Source organism: Suricata suricatta, chromosome 1, assembly GCF_006229205.1.
Source record: "Suricata suricatta isolate VVHF042 chromosome 1, meerkat_22Aug2017_6uvM2_HiC, whole genome shotgun sequence".
Taxonomy (NCBI): Eukaryota; Metazoa; Chordata; class Mammalia; order Carnivora; family Herpestidae; genus Suricata; species Suricata suricatta.
This window is the reverse complement of record NC_043700.1, coordinates 73234296-73253400: the sequence shown is the minus strand read 5'-3', so window position 1 is coordinate 73253400 and position 19105 is coordinate 73234296. Positions and strand designations below refer to the sequence as shown.

The window sequence follows — 19105 nt, the reverse complement described above, 5'->3', positions numbered from 1 at the left end:
ATAGAGGTGGAATTTAAGGAAAGGTATTAAGCAGGCTGTGTTGTAGCTTATGGGCAAGTAATAAATTGTATCATGTATCTTGAATGTATCATAGATAAGCTGCTATATAACGATTGCCACTTCAGATAGCTGTGAAATTAGGTGATTAACTAGTTGTTACTTAACCTTCTAATCTCTGTATAAGTCTAATTACATGAAAGAGAAGTTGAGGTTTTGATTTTTTACTTTGCTTTTCTGTTTGGAGTGTCATTGTAACTACTGTATTGTAAATGATGGAAAATAATTGCATATGTTAGAAAAAATAAATTGTGTTATATTAAAAAAATAAAATAAAATAAAATAAGACTTTTGTAGCATGTTATCTCCAATACCTTCTACATTTTTTTATCATCAGAATTTGCCCGTCTCATATTTCTTACACCCTAGAATATTTCTTGATCTTTTAAAATCCTCTTTAATCCCTTTCTTGCATAATTGAAATTTTATTGTTAGAGTGCTTACTCATATGGAAAAAATTCAAGGAAAAATAATCATATGTTTCCAATTTAATAACAACAAGACCTTTTCTTTAGAAAACAACAGAAAATGTAGTGTTGTCTATTTATGGTGGACAAAGCTGTGCCCTGAGGATCAGGAGACCCAGGATTTAGTCACAATTTGCTACTAACTAGTCAGGGAGCTTGAAATAATTCACATTCCATTTTAGGCCACAGTTTCTTCAGATGCATAGAATACTGCAGGTTAAATAACATACAAGGAACTTCTATGTTTCTGATTTTAAGATTCTTGTCTAGAGCCCCATAGTGAAAACTGACTTGTCTTCACTGTTACTGTGTATTCATTTCAACAGAAGAAAATAAACTAAAAATTCTATTTACATGCTGGAAAAAGACTAGAAAATGCTCAAAGTTCAAATATCTAAAAATTCAGGCAGATAGGAGAATAGATGATATAGAACCACAGTGTATTATTTTCCTTACTTTCAGATATACCATTCTATAGTTATTAGTTTGATTTGTTGAGATTTAAATGAATATCAAATAATATGATATTTGCATAGTCTTCAGCTTTTAAGATCAACGCATACATGTAGCCTGAAGTTGCTTCATTTTCCCAACGGAAGATTTTCAGACAAAAATCATGTCCTCAGTCACAAATTTTTTTGTTACCATAGTGATGAGAATAAAGAAGGGGGGGGAGCTAAAAATACCTGAACACATACAGACAGTTTTAGGAATGTGACCTACTTGGTGTCATGCACTGAAGAAGTTAATCAATTGAATTAAGTACATATGCGTTAGGTGAAATATTCTACTGGATAAAAAAATGCGTAGGTTGCACATCTGGAGCTATTATCCACAATCAAAAAAGTCAGTATGAATGAAGATGACTGACAATCTAAAACACATAAAATCAGATTCTTTAAAAATGGAATATATACCAAAAGCAAGAAGAAAACTATTAACTTAGCTTCATTTCCCATAAATATTTTTTTCCATTAGTTAGGATATTTCCACTTCAAATGAAAGCTTCTTATGCACCAAAAGAATTTTTTCAACTGAATGGAGCAACATAATTGGACATATATTTTGAATTATGTTAGAGTGGCTCCTTTCTGTAAAAATCAAAAACCAAAAACCAAAAACTTCCTAATTTTAGGCAGTATAATAAAAACAATATGTCTGGAAATGAACTTTTCTTTTGAAAATTCTAGTTTTAATAAGAAATTTAATAAACTCAATCATTTGCAGAAAACCTACTATAGTGCAAGGCATTAGGCTAGTCTGTGAAAGATCAATAAAAGGCAGTTCTTGCTGTCAAGTATGTTTTAATCATCTAATTATGCTTTCATAACATGGACTTTTAAAGTATATTCACATAGTAAAATGGAAGCAACACTGAACCTAACTTAAAGAGACCAGAGTCAAGTTCCAACTTTCTTAGTGAGCTTAGAAAAGTCTCTAAGTCCCAGCCTTCTCATCTATAAAATGAGCATAAATAAACACACAGGTCATTATGATAATCAAAAGAGAGGGTGGAAACCAACAAAAACCATTCAGCAAACAGGCTTTATAGAATGAGTCAGTATACAAAGAGATTCAACATTTAAACATTTTCAAAATAAAAAATTATCAAAACAAGTATACTGAAGAATAAGGAAAGCAAACATTACTGAGCACTTATATTGAGACATATATTTTAAATAAATTATTTCACTTAAACTTCACAACAGTCCAATGACTTAGATAGTACCATCTCTCTTTTATGGTTGAAAAAAATAAGGCATAGCAGAGATAAATAAATTGTCCAAAGACAAACAGCTAGTAGGGGTGAAGCCACGAATTAAACCAAGGAAATCTAATGCCAGAACCATTCTCTAAACCTAAGCGTTTGTGATATACTCCAAAATAATTAGTAGAGGAAAGTATCTCTATGAAACTGTCAATTTAAAAACAAAACTATATTTTAAATTACTAACACAATCAACATAAATTTTAAAATGTCTAATTCATGCTATTTTGCTGCATTTAATTTTTTCATTATTATTTATTATAAGAAAATTAAAACAATTTAAACATGCAATGATAAATAACTTATAGAACCTCCATATGACAGATTATTACCCAGTCATTAATAATGCTGTGAAAGATATGGCTTGGAAACTTGTAAGTATCAGTAAGCAAAAAAAAAAAACCAGACTTTTTTTAACATGTAGAAAAATCTCACTTTTCATAAAAATCATGTCATATGCATAGAAAAACACTGGAAAGATAGACATCAAATATTTACAATTATTTTTCTTAGTTTTGTATATTTATATATTCCCAAATTTTCTATAATAAATATTCTAGGTTTTTGTTATCAGGAAAAAAAATTAAACAATCTAGTCATGACTACTAAACCACAAAGTGATTTAGATGCTTCTGCCAATCTGTGAGCAAATAGTTGAGAATCTAGAAAACTGTTCTAGGTACTAGGGATCCAGCAGTGGCAAAGCAAAGTCTATAGGTAATAAATTCGGTAAACTAAAAACCAAGAAAGCGAACTTCAAACCTATAGTGAAGCTTCCACTTTGTCACTCTGATCTTAATCAAATCTTCCTACAGGCATGTGAGCTCTTTTCCTGTATTTGAAGTGTATTTATTTATTTTGAGGGGTGGGGGAAGGGGCAGAAAAAATGAGGAGAGAGAATCCCAAAACAGGTTCCTCAGTGTTAGTACAGAGCCCCACACGGAGCTCAGTTTCACAATTTTTCCTCAGTTAAATTGTGAATACACCATCCATCATCTCTAAACATAACAGCAAGCCATAGTACTATTATGGTCATAGAAACATCAAGAAGAAGCTAAAGGGATTAAGAAAAATGTTTTGAGATTCCCCACATCTTCGTGATAATTTTCAGTCTTACTAGAGAAAGAAGGATGTTCTTCCATTTAAATTATTAAATATTCTCATACAATACTATCCTTTCACCTATTTGCTGTTCAGAAAGGAATGATTTTCTAACCATAAAATTCTATTCAAATAGTTTACAACTTTTTAAATATTTAAACTTGGCTATGTTTTCAGTACCAAACTAACTATCGAGTAGCAAGATTTTTAGCATCAGTATTTAAAATATAGCGCCTTAAAATACACTGAGTTAGGTGTAATTTATATTGTATCAAAAATATATTAAAATTTTAAAACCTTAAAATCATCTCCTCTGCCCCTTCAAAAAAACAGTATTATATTAACTTCTTTTAATTGCCCTTAAATCTCTTCTTTTAAATATACTGAAATCAGTTTTTTTAAATTTTAGGAAAAGGATTTATAAGACAAGTTTAATGAAAAAGAAAAATGGGAACAATTTAAATTTAAATTATGTTTAAATTAAGTAAGAGAAGGAGGGAAGGAAAGAACACGGGAGGAAGAAAAGGAGGAAAGGGAAAGACAAAGGAAGAGAAAAGAAGACAAGAAATGGGAAACCACTCACTTCTATGGACCAGGTCCCAAACCTCATCAATTTGCTGCTGGGTTGGGAAATGACCACAGTCGCTAAAGAACTTAAGGAGCTCACTTCTTTCTAATCCTTGCCAATCTTCTCTCTTAGCAAACATTGTTTCATAGACTAAAAGAAAGAGATAAATATTTTCATTATAAATACTATATGAAGTACAAACTACCAGAAAGCTTCATCTAACTTGAAAGGAACTTTACCTCTAGTTTTATTGTTATGTCTTGATAGAGTAGCACTATAGCGACCTCGCGGGGAAGGCTAGAAGAAAATGAGGCATGTTTCTCCCTCCCACGTTCCATAGTTGTCAGATTTGGGCTTGTTTCTCCACAGAGAACACTGGCATCCTCTGGCCTGATTTACATGACAATTGTCCATGGATCATGCATACATGAATGCTCAAACTGCACTGTAAGACAGTTTTGATGTCAGGATTCATTTTTAATTATTTCCCCTAATTTTTCTTCTCTTTTTGGCTTTTATCCTTATTCTAACCACATGTATTGTTGATTCTCCTTTGGACTGCTTATTCTACTTCTGATTTTTCCCCTAAATAGAATGATGTCTACTTTTTGCTCAATGACTTCATGTATTCCTCCTTCCTAGTTTAAGGTCACTTGGTTCAAGTGACCACAGAAAGTGACCTTGCCTCTCTTGGCTCAAGGTTTCCACAGAAAACCACACAGTTGGGTCAGCATTCCCCTATCTCCCATACTTGGCATTAATGGAAGTCGGATAATAACCAAGAAAACTAATGCATACATTTTATAAGTGTAGTTCCCCATGAAAAGTTTACTTTTTCTCAACAAAAATGTGATACTGAGGCTCTACTCTGAAGTGTAATTGATTTGCCCCATGATGACGATCATCAATCAGCATGAACAGAACAACAGGGTCTGCCTCAGCAAAGGTTTAGCTCTGAAATACAGGCTCGAGATGAAAAAGGGAACTAGAATGGTTTCTAAGAGAACTTAAGGTACAATCCTGACATTCAACCACATGGACTTCAAATTTCTGTTTATGTACTTCTTGGTTTGGTTGAAGTAGATCATCATTAGATATCAACAAATTCAAGAAATATTGAGTGCCTAAATATAAACCACTATTCCAGATACTGAAACACAACAGTAAAATAAATTCATATTTAGAATATCTATGGCTTTTTCTCTCTTTTTAAGTAAGCAAATTAGGGGCACCTAGGTGGCTCAGCAGACTAAGGATCAGATTGTGGCTCAGGTCATGATATCATGGTTTGTTGAGTTCAAGCCCTGCATCAGATTCTATGCTGACAGCTCAGAGCCTGAAGCCTGCTTCAGATTCTGTCTGTCTGTCTGTCTCTCTCTCTCTCTCTCTCTGCTCCTCCCCCACTCATGCTCTGTCGCTCTTTCAAAAATAAATAAACCTTTTACTTATTTTTTTGTGTTTATTTAATAAAAACTTGTATTTAGCTAGTTGGCTTTTCAGCCCTTAAAAATAAAGGAAAGTTGCTCAAATAAACAAATTAGAGCAGTTGCTGTTGGTGCCCCATCCATATCGCCTTGTCCCTTACATTTCTGTGAATGCTGGCCAGAATGGCCAGCATCTCATTTCATTGCCTAAGGGCTCCCTCTGGCTGCAGGACTCCACTCTGCCCACCTATACAGCAAGTCAGTTAACACCAGGGAATTAAGGCCAAAGTGCGGTGGCTCTCAACCACTGGCCCTCCCTCAACTGGGAGCTGGTGGATAAAGTCCCAGCATGTAAGGAAAGTTGTCTACACTGTTCCTGAGAGGGATCAAGCCCCAGTTAATGGCAATCTGCTGGATAATACATTCTTTTTTGAATTCCATCCCTTCCCCATCTTACTTCATTCCACTAACAGTATTTGCTGGGATCAACTTTCAATAAAGTTATTTGTACCTCAATTCTTGTCTCAGGGTCTGATTCTGGAAAAAATCCAAATTTGTGAACAAAGAATACCACTTTTTACTTTTCTGTTTAAGTAAATATATTTCTCCTTGAAAAAGTATATATATCTTCATTGGTTTTTCATTTAATCCATTTTAGATGCTTCTCAGTAGATCAAACTGATGTAGATATTAACATTATGGTCATGTAACTATGGTCATGTAGGTAATAATGCCCTTACCCTATGTATCATGCTTGAAAAGCAAATGTTCAGCAACACACTAACAGAATTAATATTGTAGACAGGTTTAATTAGTGTCATTACAAAACTTAAATCATAAAAATTAATGATGTTTTCTGGTCATTGGAAGATTCTTGAAAATGTGTATAAATACCTGTAAAATATCACCCAATTAGCAATACACACATTGAAGGGATGGAGAATTTTCTAAGGAACGTAACATTAAATACAACTTGCAAATTCTGTAGACTTTAGAGTTACTTTAATCCTCAGTGCAAATGGGTGCGTTAGTTGGTAATTCTTTAAATCATTCATTTAGCTAATTCTCTTCTACTGTTTAGATCCCATGCTGGACAGAGCACCTAACTGGACTCCTTTACGTACTTATCTCCTGGACGCCTGTTCTCCACTAAACAGCCAGAAGGATGTGTTCAACCATAAGTCATATCATAGCCCTTGGAACACAGTCCCCCTTGGGCTTCCCAACCTTTTCAAGGTAAAACCCAATGGTCTGTAAAACCTGACACAGCCTACGCTCCCGCTACCTGCTACCTCTCCCATCTCATTCTGCTCAGTTCTTGCTCCATTCCAATAGAAGTCGTAGTTCCTCCAACACTAAAAGCTTCCAACTTCCTGCCTCTGTGCTTGTGGCTCCCTCTGCCTAGAACATTATTCCTCCATGTATCCACTTGGCTCCCCTCTGACTTTCTTTTAAAACTTCAACTCAAAGTGCTTTTCAGCTAGAAACCACCAGAGTTCAGGCCAAAAAAATGAACATAAGGCCTTTTTACAAACTGAGAGATTAAGATGCAATGAGGGTGAAATCTGCAGCTAAAATAAAAGAGGAGAAATGGTGGGAAAAAAGTAAAACATAGAAAAATAAGTAAAATAGAAAAATAAGTAAAAATAAGTAAGATTCTTAAAAGCTAAAAAACGAATTTAGTGACAGATTTGGGGATGAAGACAAGACTAAATGTGTAAAATAGGAGGAGTGTTTCGGAAAGGATATGTGATTTGGCAGTCAGTAGCTTGAAAAATAAAATGAGTGGAAAAGAAAAGGTGTTCAGTGTAATAACTGCAAGAAATGTAAGAGCCTAGTAATTATTGTGATAAAATGATTCTATTTGTACAGTCATACTCAATTATAGAATATAAAATTACTATCCATAAAAGAGTATTGAGAATACCTTTCTTATTAACTATAATTAGTAATATTATATTATATATTTAAAAATTGCTAAGGCAGTAAACGTTAAAAGTTCTCATCAAAAGAGAAAAAAAAAACTTTGTAACTATGAATGGTGACCAATGCTAACTAGACATGTTGTGATCATTTCGCAATATACACAAATATTGAATCATGTTGTACACCTGAAACTAATACAATGTTATATATCAACTACACCTTAATTTTTTGAGTTGGTTTGTTTGTTTAGAGAGAGAAAGGATGAGCGAGAACAGGAGGGTCAGAGAGAGAGAAAGAATCCCAAGCAGGCTCTGTAGTGTCAGTGCAGAGCCCAACTCAGGGCTTTAACTCATGAACCTCGAGATCATGACCTGAACTGAAACCAAGAATCAGATGCTTAACCAACTGAGCCACCCAGGCACCCAACAACTCAATTAAAAAAAAAAAAAGACGGCAAAGAAAACAAATTCTCTTTCTGAATTTTGTGTATAGTGGGTGTAGAGTTTATGTATAAAAGTTGGAAAATCTGAGTGCATGTCAGTATAATCTCTCTCACTCACTTTTTTTTAAGGAGTTTTAAGACAAAGGAAATCTCAACAGCTTCTTTTTTTTTTTTTTTTTTGATACAGAGAGAGACAGAGCATGAGCGGGGGAGGGGCAGAGATAGAAGGAGACAGAACCGGAAGCAGGCTCCAGGCTCTGAGCTAGCTGTCAGCACAGAGCCTGATGCGGGGCTCGAACCCGCGAACGTGAGATCTGACCTGAGCTGAAGTGGGAGGCCCAACCGACTGAGCCACGCAGGCGCCCCTAAGACAATTTTTAAAGACTAGTTTCAAGTTCACAACAAAATTCAGAAGGGACAGAGATTTCTCACACACCAACTACCTCCACATAAGCAGAGCCTCTTTTAATTATCAACATCACTTATCTGAGTGATACATTTGTTAGCAAGGATGATATGTCATAATCACTAAGGTGCATAGTTTACTGCATAATTCACTCTTGGTGTTGCATACTCTATGGGTTTAGACAAATGTATAATGACATGTATCCATAATTGCGGAATTATACAAATTAGCTTCACTTCTTAAAATTCCTCTAGATTCTAATTCATCCTTCCTCCCAACCCCATCTCATTCCTGGCAAATATCAATCTTTTGATTTTCTCCATAGTTTTGCCTTTTCTAGAGTGTAATATGGTTTGAAAGTATACAGTCCATGGACTTTCCAGATTGGCTTCTTTCAGTTAGTAATATGCATTTAAGATTCTCTTGTCTTTTCATGGCTTGATAGCTCATTTTCTCTTAGCTCTAAAAATAATCCCTGGTCCAGATGCACCACAGTTTATCTAGTCACCATCTACTGAAGGACATCTTGGTTGCTACTAAGTTCTGGCAATTATGAAAAAGTAGACATAGACATACATATGCAGGTTCTGTGTGGATATAAGTTTTCAATGCCTGTGGGTAAATACCAAAGAGCATGGTTGCTGGATTATATGGGAACTGTATATATAGTTTTATAAGAAACCACCAAACTGTTTTCCAAAATCGTTGTATCATTGGCCTTCTCATTAACAATAAATGATAGTTCCTATCGCTCCCCATCCTTACCAGTATATTATATTTACAGTTTTCTGGATTTTAGCCATTCTAATAAGTGTGTAGTGGTATCTCATTATTTTAATAAAAATTTTCCTGATGTGGAGCATGTGATGTGGAGCATCATTCCGAATACTTGTCATCTGTGTGTCTTCTTTGGTGAGGTGTCTATAGTATGGTTTCTAATAGATTGAATGTAATTCTTATCTTTCTACCTCTATCGGAAAAGGTAGTTTTTTTCCACGGGCTTCTTTCAGGATTTCTTTTAATCTTTGATTTTCTGTAGTTTGAAAATGATATGCCTACATCAAAACATGTGTTGTTTTCGAATTTATTCTGCTTGGTGTTCTCTGAGCTTCCTGGATCTGTGGTTTGGTGTCCAAAAATAATTTGATGAAATTTTCAGTCATTATTGTTTTAAATATTTCTACTGTTCTCTTCTCTCTTTCTTCTCCCTCTGATATTCCCACTATCCATGCTATTCCTTCTGTAGTTGTCCCAGAGTCCCTGGATATTTTGTTCAGGCTTTTTTTTTTTTTCAGTCTTTGTACTCTTTGCTTTTTCAAGGATTCTACTGATATATCCTCTAGCTCAGAGAGTCTTTCCTCAGCCATGTCCAATCTACTAATAAGCCCATCAAAGGCATCTTACAGTCTTATCTCTAGCATTTCTATTTGGTTCTTTCTTAGTATTTCCATGTCTCTGCTTACATTGACCATCTGTTTTCGCCTGCTGTCTGTTTTATCCATTAGAGCCTAGAGCATATTAATCATGGTTGTTTCAAATCCCTGGTACGATAACTCTGACATCACTGCCAGGTCTCATTCTGATGTTTGCTCTATCTATTCAGATTGTGGGTTTTGCCTTTTTGTATACTTTGCAATTTTTTCTTGATTCCCAGACATGATAAATTAGGTAAAAGGAACTGCTGTAAATAGGCCTTTAGTAATGTGTGGGAAGAAATGTTTTATAGACGAATGATAGGGTCTCAGTCTCTTAGTGACCCTGTAGCTCTCTGGACTGTGAACTATACAAGTGTTTTCCAGGATTATTTTTCTCCTCCTATTGGTGGGACAGAAAGTCCAGGATGGACTGAAGTTGGGTATTGCCCTTCACAAGCTCTGTTAAGCTCTGAAAATGATTTAGCAGGTTAGGTTCCAGATAACTAATTTCCTCTGAAGGTAGGCCATATTAAGAAGAGTGTGATCTGGCAAATTTCAAAATAGTCATGTCTCTCTGATATTTACTGCAGGAATCTGGTCAAGTTCCTGGAGGTAAATATCACAATACTGTGGGGGCCTTCTTATGACTGGGTCCTGTGGGAGTTTTATTTTAACTCGAAGGACTATTCACACTGAGCTTTCAGCTATTTGACTAAGACAGATTTTTCCTAGCTGTGCTGGTTCTCACATCAATTTCTTTTTTCTTTTCTTTCTTAAAATTTTATTTTAATTCCAGTATAATTAATATACAGTGTTATATTTGTTTCAGATGTACAGTATAGTGATTCACCAACTCTATACATTACTCAGTGCTCATCATGATAAGTGTATTCTGAATCCTCTTCAGCTATTTCACCCATCCTCTCCCCGAACTTCCCGTCTGGTAACCACCAGTTTGTTCTCTTAAGGGTCTGATTTCTTTTATCTTTTTTACTTTGGTCATTTGCTTTATTAAATTCCACATATGAATGAAATCACATAGTATTTGTCTTTCTCTGACTGAGTTATTTTACTTGGCATTCACTTTAGATGTGACCATGTTGTTTGAAATGGCAAGATTTCATTATTTTTTATGGTTCAATAATAGCCCATTGTATATAAATACCATTTCTTTTTTATCCACTCATTTATCAGTGGGCACTTGGGCTGTTTCCATAATTTGGCTTTGTCAATAATGCTGCAATAAATACATGGATGCATGTATTCTTTTGAGAAACTTCCATACTGTTTTCCATGGTAGCTGCACCACTTTGCATTCTTACCAAACCAACAGCGCAAGAGGATTACTCTTTCTCCATATCTTTGCCTACACTCGTTTCTTCCCATATCAATTTCTGGTCATCAGTCTCTGCTCTGGTAGGCTGTAACTCCCTGTATTTGAGTATCTGTCTCTTCAACCTTGGGACAGCAGTTTGTCCTGTTTCTTCCCTTCTCTTATAGATCCATAAAAGGTTAATTTTTTTAGTCTGTTCAGCTTTTTTACATGTTAAAATGGAGTGGAGACTTCCAGGCTCCTTACATGTGGAACCAGAAACCAGAAGGCTTCATTTATTTATTTTTTAATCAAGACACTAGCTGTAACGTCCATCCTAATCTGAAGCAATGTAAATTCATTAAATATAATAGGAACCAGACTCTCTGAAGGCTACATATAAATGGAGGAACTTGTTCTGTGAACAGAATTTCAACACTAACAAGCAACACATAACAGATATCTATTTAGTTTTCTTGGTGTCTATTAGCTATTCTTTTGTTAGCAATATGTAATTTTCCTTTGGGGAACCACCCTTCCCCCAGTGGAACCTTTGTGAAACTTTCAAGCAAAATTCTCTGCCCTACCATGACAGAGTATTGGACTCATGATTCAAATTAGATTAATCAGATGCTCTCTCCCTGGACTCTGAATTTGAAGCACAGAAACACAAAAGTCTTGAAGTGATAACAGTTTATCTCCCAAAGAAAAGAGATTTTTTTCCTTGCCTTTTTGCTCCTTAAATCTCTGGAGTAGCTCTGTTTCAAATTCTGTGTGAAATTTGATTCTTTAACTATCTTTTTTATACTTTTCTTATAAATTTTCTTTTTGCTTTGGTTAACCAGAATGGGTTTTCTTTTGATTATAAACACAAGATCCTAATAAATTAAGCCAAATATACAATACATCACTTTAAAATGCAAATAGCCACTAGGTGTTGCATGGAACTATTGAGTCACTATATTGTAAACCTGAAATTAATATTACCCTGTATAATAACTAACTGGAATTTAAATAAAAACTTTAAAATAAAACTTTTAAAAAATAAATAAAATGCAAATAGCTTTCAGCAGAATAAAAAAAGTTTTCCTTTTGTGTCTATGGGTGATTATATTTAAATTATATATATAACCTCAATGGTTAAATGAATTCCAAATTATAAAAAAATTTTTAAGTTTTTTATTTATGTTTGAGAGACAGGGAGAGACAGTGCCAGCAGGGGAGGGTCAGAGAGAGAGAGACACAGAATCCAAAGCAGGCTCCAGGCTCTGAGCTAGCTGTCAGCACAGAGCCTGACACGGGGCTCAAAGCCACAAACCGTGAGATCATGACCTGAGTGGAAGTCAGACGCCCAACTGACTGAGCCACCCAGGCACCCCTGAATTCCAAATTTAAAGTCAAACCAGAAATGACTGTATCACTTACACTTTTTTCTGTCCATCCATTCTTCTAGCTCCACAAAGTTTGTAATTTGTCTTGTCCTCCAAAGACCGTGTCGATATTTAACACGATGAATTAGTCTATGATACAAGTTTATAACTGCTCTCAAATTTGGTCCATGATACAAAGCCTATAAAACAGCAGTGCAGACAGTAAAGCTCCATGCTGATTTTGCCCTTTTCATTTCATCTATTTTATCCAGTTTCTTAAATTATGGATGTATTTGTTAATGTTTAGCTTGGTTAAACATATCCACTGTAGAATGAGATAATGTCCCTGGAGTTCAGAGAGCTTCGTTATGAGTTGCTTTGTCATCAGATATCCATAATTCCCATATCATAGAGTTTTCAGTGATGGGTACTTTCATGGAAGCTTCCTAAGCTGGCATCCTGATTTCTACATATGTAACCCACTTGGTCAGAATAAAACGTGTTATTAAGGGAGATTCTGTAATGGTGATTCTTGCCTAAGCTACTCACTACAGGTGCTCAAATCCTTCTTCATTTTCTTTCTTTTGAAAATTGTCTTTTACTCATTTTTTTACTATAGTTTTTCAAGTTATTCATGTTTTTAAAACTGCTAAATAAGTTTATCATTTTCAGCATACTGCAAAATTTGGTTTATCAATTTACATTTTAACTGTGACCATAGTTTTCTATATATACATTTTCTATATTCTACTACAATAAACTTGAAAAATTAAAGTATAAAAAACCAATCTATTTCAGATTTCTTCTTTTCTAAATAGTTCCATTTTATTTAACAATTCAATTATTTTTACATTTTACACTTTCTAGCTCATTAATTTCTCTACTTATCTTTATTAATTCCTTTTTAAAGGATTATTTTCCTGCTCTCGACTTCTTAAATTAAAGACATCTATTTTCATTACTTTTTTTCAGAATGTATTTAAGTCCATGAATTTTTCTCTGAGTCATCTTTCCTTTGATGTGCTTTGTATACCATTTTACAAGTGAAAAAAACTTAAGGAAAACACTCTTTAAATAACTTTCCCAGTTATTGGGTGGTTAGCTGCAGTAGCTAGTAAGTTAGTAAGTTGCAGAATTGGTTTTGAACCTGAAACTGGGACACTCCAGAGCTCATACTTTTTATTATATACTATATTCCTCTTAATCTACTTGAATTTAGTATTTTTCATGCATTCTGTGAATTTCTGTTTTGGTTTCTTTCCTAAAACATTTCTTTCAACATTTAATAACATTTCCCAATGTTTATTTTTAATCTGCCTTTTATTCAACAGGCTCTTGTTGCTTTAAAAAAAATAATGAATTGGTCACACTTGTGGAGCATTCCCTTCCATGTGAATTTTAGTGGGAGACAGAACAAACCTCCCGCAATTTGAAGCCACACATCAGATCCTAATGACCAAAGCCTCCTCTGTTAAAGCTTTGTTCATTATCTACATCAGCACCAGATTTTGAATCGAAACTAGTGAGGCTTTAGAAGCAAGATAGTGGTAAATTCATTTGTGTGGTAGAGTAACTGTGGCAGCAATATCCATTTTGTATGTGCAGCATTCATGAAGGCAGAAATGCCCAGAATTCAGTATCTGCATTAAATTCTTTCTATGCAGGATGTGGCTGGAGTTCTGAGAGGGAGCTATCTAAACTTCATCATCCCTTCATGTTTCTAAACTTAGTTCTCCAGACCTCTACCCAATATTCTACTCAATATCTCTCTGCTTAAATCTGTTAGTAGGTTTCTTTTGCTAATAATTAGGAATCAAGCATTGTTTTCACTATGCCCGTAGAGCATGAGCCAAAAGGACCTGGTTGCAGTGTGTCTCTTAGATGGATGATGACATTTGCTAAGAAAGCAGGAGCATCAGACCCAACTGGAGTGTTTTTCCCTCCAAATTTAATTGATCCTCCTTGGGGACACAACCCAACTTGTGGGGGACTCCTCAAATCTGAGGCATTCAAAAGGTTACCTAGGTTTTTATGTTTAAGAATTTGGGTCAGAGAAATTGATAATGGTCCATCTGCATGGCTCTCACTACAGGATGCCTCTCTGCCGGTCCTCCGCATGGGATACGCCTCTGCGATGGTGCTATGTACACCTCAGTACGTAATCTTGCACCACTTCCTAAACATTTCTCAAGATAAGCTCTATTATAAAAATGTACAAATTCATATTTACAAAAATGATATTGGAATATAAAAGAAGCACTGCAAATCAATAATTATAATTTTCCAATCCATGCTGACTTAAATGGTAAATGTAGCCTATTTATGGAGCATCAACATTTAAAGTTTTTTCCTGTGTGCACTTTCACTTTGCCTTTTGTTTGATATAGTCATGTCTCTTTTTAGAAAAAAATAATAGGGGTTCCAGGATGGCTCAGTCAGTTAAATGTCCGACTCTGGCTCAAGTCATGATGTCACTGTTTATGAGTTTGAGCCCCATGTTGGGCTCTCTGTTAACAGCTTGTCTCTGTCACTCTGCCCCTCCCCTGCTCACCCTCTGTTTCTCTTTCTCTCTCTCAAATATAAAATAAAACATTAAAAAAAATTTAAGTAGTGAATGGATTGCTTTCTTGGAGAACTCCACCTCCATATGACATTTAGTAGGACTAAGTGATTACTAGTAAGAGTTTTCTCTTTTCATATTTATTTGCCATTTATGCTTCTCCTACAGAGAAGCTATTATTATGGTGTATTTCTTATCAGTTTGTAAGAGATCATTACATGTTGAATTTTTTTAACACTTGAGCAGTATTACATCAAATGTTTTTCCACAGACTAACTTTTTAAAAATGATGTTTAAACATATAAGCAGACAACTTATCCATATGTATTAACTGAAATGTAACCTTGTTTAAAGACTCACATAGGAGATTATCTAAAAGGGTATTTATACAAAAACCTTATTAAAACTAAGCAGGAAAAGGGTTTTAAACATAAACTAAACCCCAAGGAAATAAAAATTGAGTATTTTGAATTGTTATCTTAAGCACGTATACATAGACACACACAAGTATACAAGCTATAAATAATGTGAAGTATAATTTTTGTATTCACTTCCCCAGCCACTAAAGAATTAGTGACACCCTTAGTCACATGTATGTAGCTAAAGCAAATGGCTCTCCCCTGGACTTGGTTCTTCTCTTTTTAGGCATTTTCTATCATCTGCTGTTGTCATCCACTCTGATCTTGGTCAGAATGATTATTATTTATATACCTGAAGCACATGGTTAATCCTTCTATCTCTAATTGCTTAGTATAAAGGCTGTGAGTACACATTCTTGGTCAACCGTATCAATGAATCTTGCTTTCCACCCATGAGTCTCTGCAAGATGTAGCAGCTTCTGATTGCCACACAATTGATGTCCCTTTGTATGAATACAGCTGTTGCTTTCTGCATCATCCCCCTGATATAGAGCAGATGCCTCTACAGTATCAGAAGGTGGTTTTAATCTAAATTTGGCCAATGTCTATGTGGAACTTGACCTGAGAAAATACTCCACCAGTTTGCAATTATTGCTGAATAGTGTTATTGCCAAAATGTTCTAAAGTTTTCAAGTGCTTGTAGTCAGGTAGGTTTGGGTTTGATGCTCAAAATTTAAATATGCCACTAGCTGGATGTGTAACTTTAGACAAATTTTGTTAACTCTCTGTGCCTTATTTTCCATAACTAATAAAAATAATTATAAAACTTAGAGGAATGGTATCACTTCAATTCTTGATCACCAACCTCACCTGGCCTGAAAATTCACCTGTGTTTTCCTAGAAATCTTTTTTGTCATTTGCTATAGAAACTCAATCTCCTCAAACATTCAAACTCACTTTCTAAATGTTCCCAGCAATTGACCTTGCCCCCTACTTCACCAAGGAGAAAACATTAGATTACTACTATCTCAACTTCCTATCACCAAATCTAAACACTCAGCAATATGCTATGGACCTACAACAGAGAAATATGTCTCTCTTACCTAAGGCTATCCTGTCATGCGTCATAAATATACCCCCTCCAAAATTCTTAGTGTTCTAATAATATGGATTATCCTCATCTTTCTTATATCACAAACCTTCCCCTCTTTTTTTCAATAAGCATTTAAACATATTAAGTATTTTCCATCTTACCCCATCTTTTCCTAAACCTCTTAGTATTCCATATTTATCTACTCTAGGTGTTTTCACTTCCTTGCTTTCTACACATCACTCTACTAAAACTTGCCAGGGTCATTCATGAACTATTGTAAAGACAAAATTCTGTCTAGACCTTTATTCATTCCTAGCAGCATTTGAGACTACTTACCCCACTTTCTTAAACTGCCTCTGAACTTCCTTGATCTAGCATATTCTGATTTTGTCCTTACCTCTCTGGCTAATGCTTCACTGTTACTGGATTTTTCATCATCGGCCTTACAGTTTAACTGCTTTTCTCATTCCTCTATATATTCTCCCCAAACAATCAACATCAACTCCCATGGCTCCAGTTAGAATCACTAATAATAATCTCATATCTATGGATGGGGGCAGAATACAGGAAGTTATCCTTGGTCAGGGAGCTATACTAAAATATTTAGAATTTTTTTCAAATTTCACATCCTATGATCCAGATATACTATTACAATTCCTTATCATGTTGAAAAAAGCTTATTTTAATTTATATATTTATTTTAAGTAATTTAATTAATTAGGCACTAAATATGTGCCAGGAATGTTCTAGACCTTGTGAGCACATTAATAAACAGAAAAGGCAAAATTTTGGGCACAGGGAGTTACATTGTAATGGAAGGAACAGTAATCCAATAAACAAATATCTATGTGTTGGGTGGTAATAAATGGTTTAAAGAACAATAAAGTCTTTTAGATGGAATAGGGAGTGACCAGACTGGACGTTATTTTTTGGGTAATACGGGGCAGTCTTTCTTATTATTAACACAGATTAATTAGCACAGACACGAATGAAGAGAGCCACCTAGTCACCTGGGTAAAGAGTTTTCTTGGAGATAAACATGAGAATCATTCCTAAATAGAGCTACTTTCATAGTGGGAAGGTTTTATCATCTTCCTCAAGTGTGTTAAGGTGGGAAAGAATTTAAGAAATACTGATAATTTCTAAATGTTTTCTTATGGGCCAATCTTCTTTCTGAGTTCTGGACCCATATATTCAACTGCTTCCCAGACATCTCAAAGATTTTCCACAGATCATTCAAACTCAGTGTTGAAAATTGGACTCTAGGGGTGCCTGGATGGCTCAGTCAGTTAAGCGACTGACTTTGGCTCAGGTCATGATCTTGCAGTTCCTGGGTTTGGGCCCCCAGTCAGGCTCTGTGCTGACAGCTAGCTCAGAGCTTGGAAACTGTCTTCAGATTCTGTGTCTCCCTCTCTCTCTCTGACCCTCCCCTGCTCACGCTGTCTCTGTCACTCAAAAATAAAAAAAAATTTTTTTAAATAAAAAAGAAAATTAGACTCTATCTCCTTTCTTTTATGCCCTGCTCCTACCTGCTCTTCCTTTTAAATTCTGTATTTCACAATCACCCACCAGGTTGCCCAAGACAAAAACCACAAAAACTGTGGAACTATTCTTGACGCCTCCCTCTCCCTTACCTTGAAGTCTATACAAACCCAATGTCCCATCTTTGCTCTATCTCTCCAGCCCTAACACAAGCCAACATTATAACACACTGAATTATTGAAAAAGCATATTAGTTGTCCTTTCTCCCTCTTTCCCAATTCATTGCCCAGAGTCAGTAATTTTCCTAAAATGCAAATCTATTAATGTCACTGATTTGCTTTAAACTCATTTATTCCCATATAGTAAGTAAAAGCATACACTCCTTATCCTGGTTTTTAAGAACATGCTTAATCTGACTGCTATCTCAGCTTCCTCTACTGCATCTGTCCTCCCAACCAACCCCTAGCCCCTCAATGTTCTATGTCACCAAAGGCCATTAATATTGTCTTTCCCTGTGCCTACAACACTCTGAGCCTCTCGGTTAACCTGACAAAACATAACTGCCCTTCATTTTCCAGATCTTAATGTATTGGCACTATCCAAACCCTATGCCAGACACAGCCTTTTGGATTAAATGATCTTTCTAATTTCCCTATTCGTCTCTAATACTTCTTTTTATTAAAGTTTATTTAGTTTTGAGACAGAGAGAAACAGATCATTGGCAGGAGAGAGTCAGAGAGAGAGACACACAGAATCGGAAACAGGCTCTAGGCTGTCAGCACAGAGCCCGACATGGGGCTCAAACTCAAAAACCATGAGACCATGACATAAGCTGAAGTCAGATGCTTAACCGCTCAGGTGTCCCATTGTACCTAATAATTCTTTTAGTTATCTGGATATCTCTCTGGACTATATGCTCTATGATATCACACACCAGGCAAGAAATTGGATCCAGTACATAGTAACTATTTTTACATTGTTTTGAAGTAATCTTGAATAAAAGAACATAGTTCCCCTGTTGTCTGGAAGCTAACAAACTTACATAATAAAACTTTTCTTTTCAATGTCAACTATACCATAGAATCTATGGGCTTAAGGATTTTCTTATTGTTTCTGTTTTGTGTTTTGACATAATGAGAGAAAATTTACACTTTACAAAGGATTCTATAACCTCCAAAAGATTAAAGACCACTGGCCTAAGTATGGGGTATTGCTATCAAAACCTTAAACCTCAGACTCTCCAGAATTATCCCAATTTATTGATTCAACAAATATTTATTTAGAAACAATTTTGAACACTTTCTTATTGCAACCATCAGCTATTCAAGTGTCCTGAAATTCCAGTATCTTTGGCA

At 35.2% G+C, this 19105-nt stretch overlaps 1 protein-coding gene and 1 long non-coding RNA gene across 2 annotated transcripts in view; one reads left to right on the top strand and one right to left on the bottom strand.

Moving 5' to 3' along the window:
* IQCM (IQ motif containing M) overlaps positions 1-19105 on the bottom strand; it is a 426883-nt gene that overhangs the window by 162784 nt on the left and 244994 nt on the right. Inside the window, exons 10-11 of the mRNA XM_029954957.1 lie at positions 12312-12456; positions 3977-4111 (exon numbers count right to left, since the gene is read on the bottom strand). Coding sequence (XP_029810817.1) covers positions 3977-4111; positions 12312-12456 — 280 coding nt within the window. The remainder of the gene's footprint in view (positions 1-3976; positions 4112-12311; positions 12457-19105) is intronic.
* Positions 1-19105, top strand: part of LOC115304743 — a 75319-nt gene that overhangs the window by 17461 nt on the left and 38753 nt on the right. The window contains exon 2 of the long non-coding RNA XR_003914601.1: positions 6467-6621. This is a non-coding gene — a long non-coding RNA (uncharacterized LOC115304743). The remainder of the gene's footprint in view (positions 1-6466; positions 6622-19105) is intronic.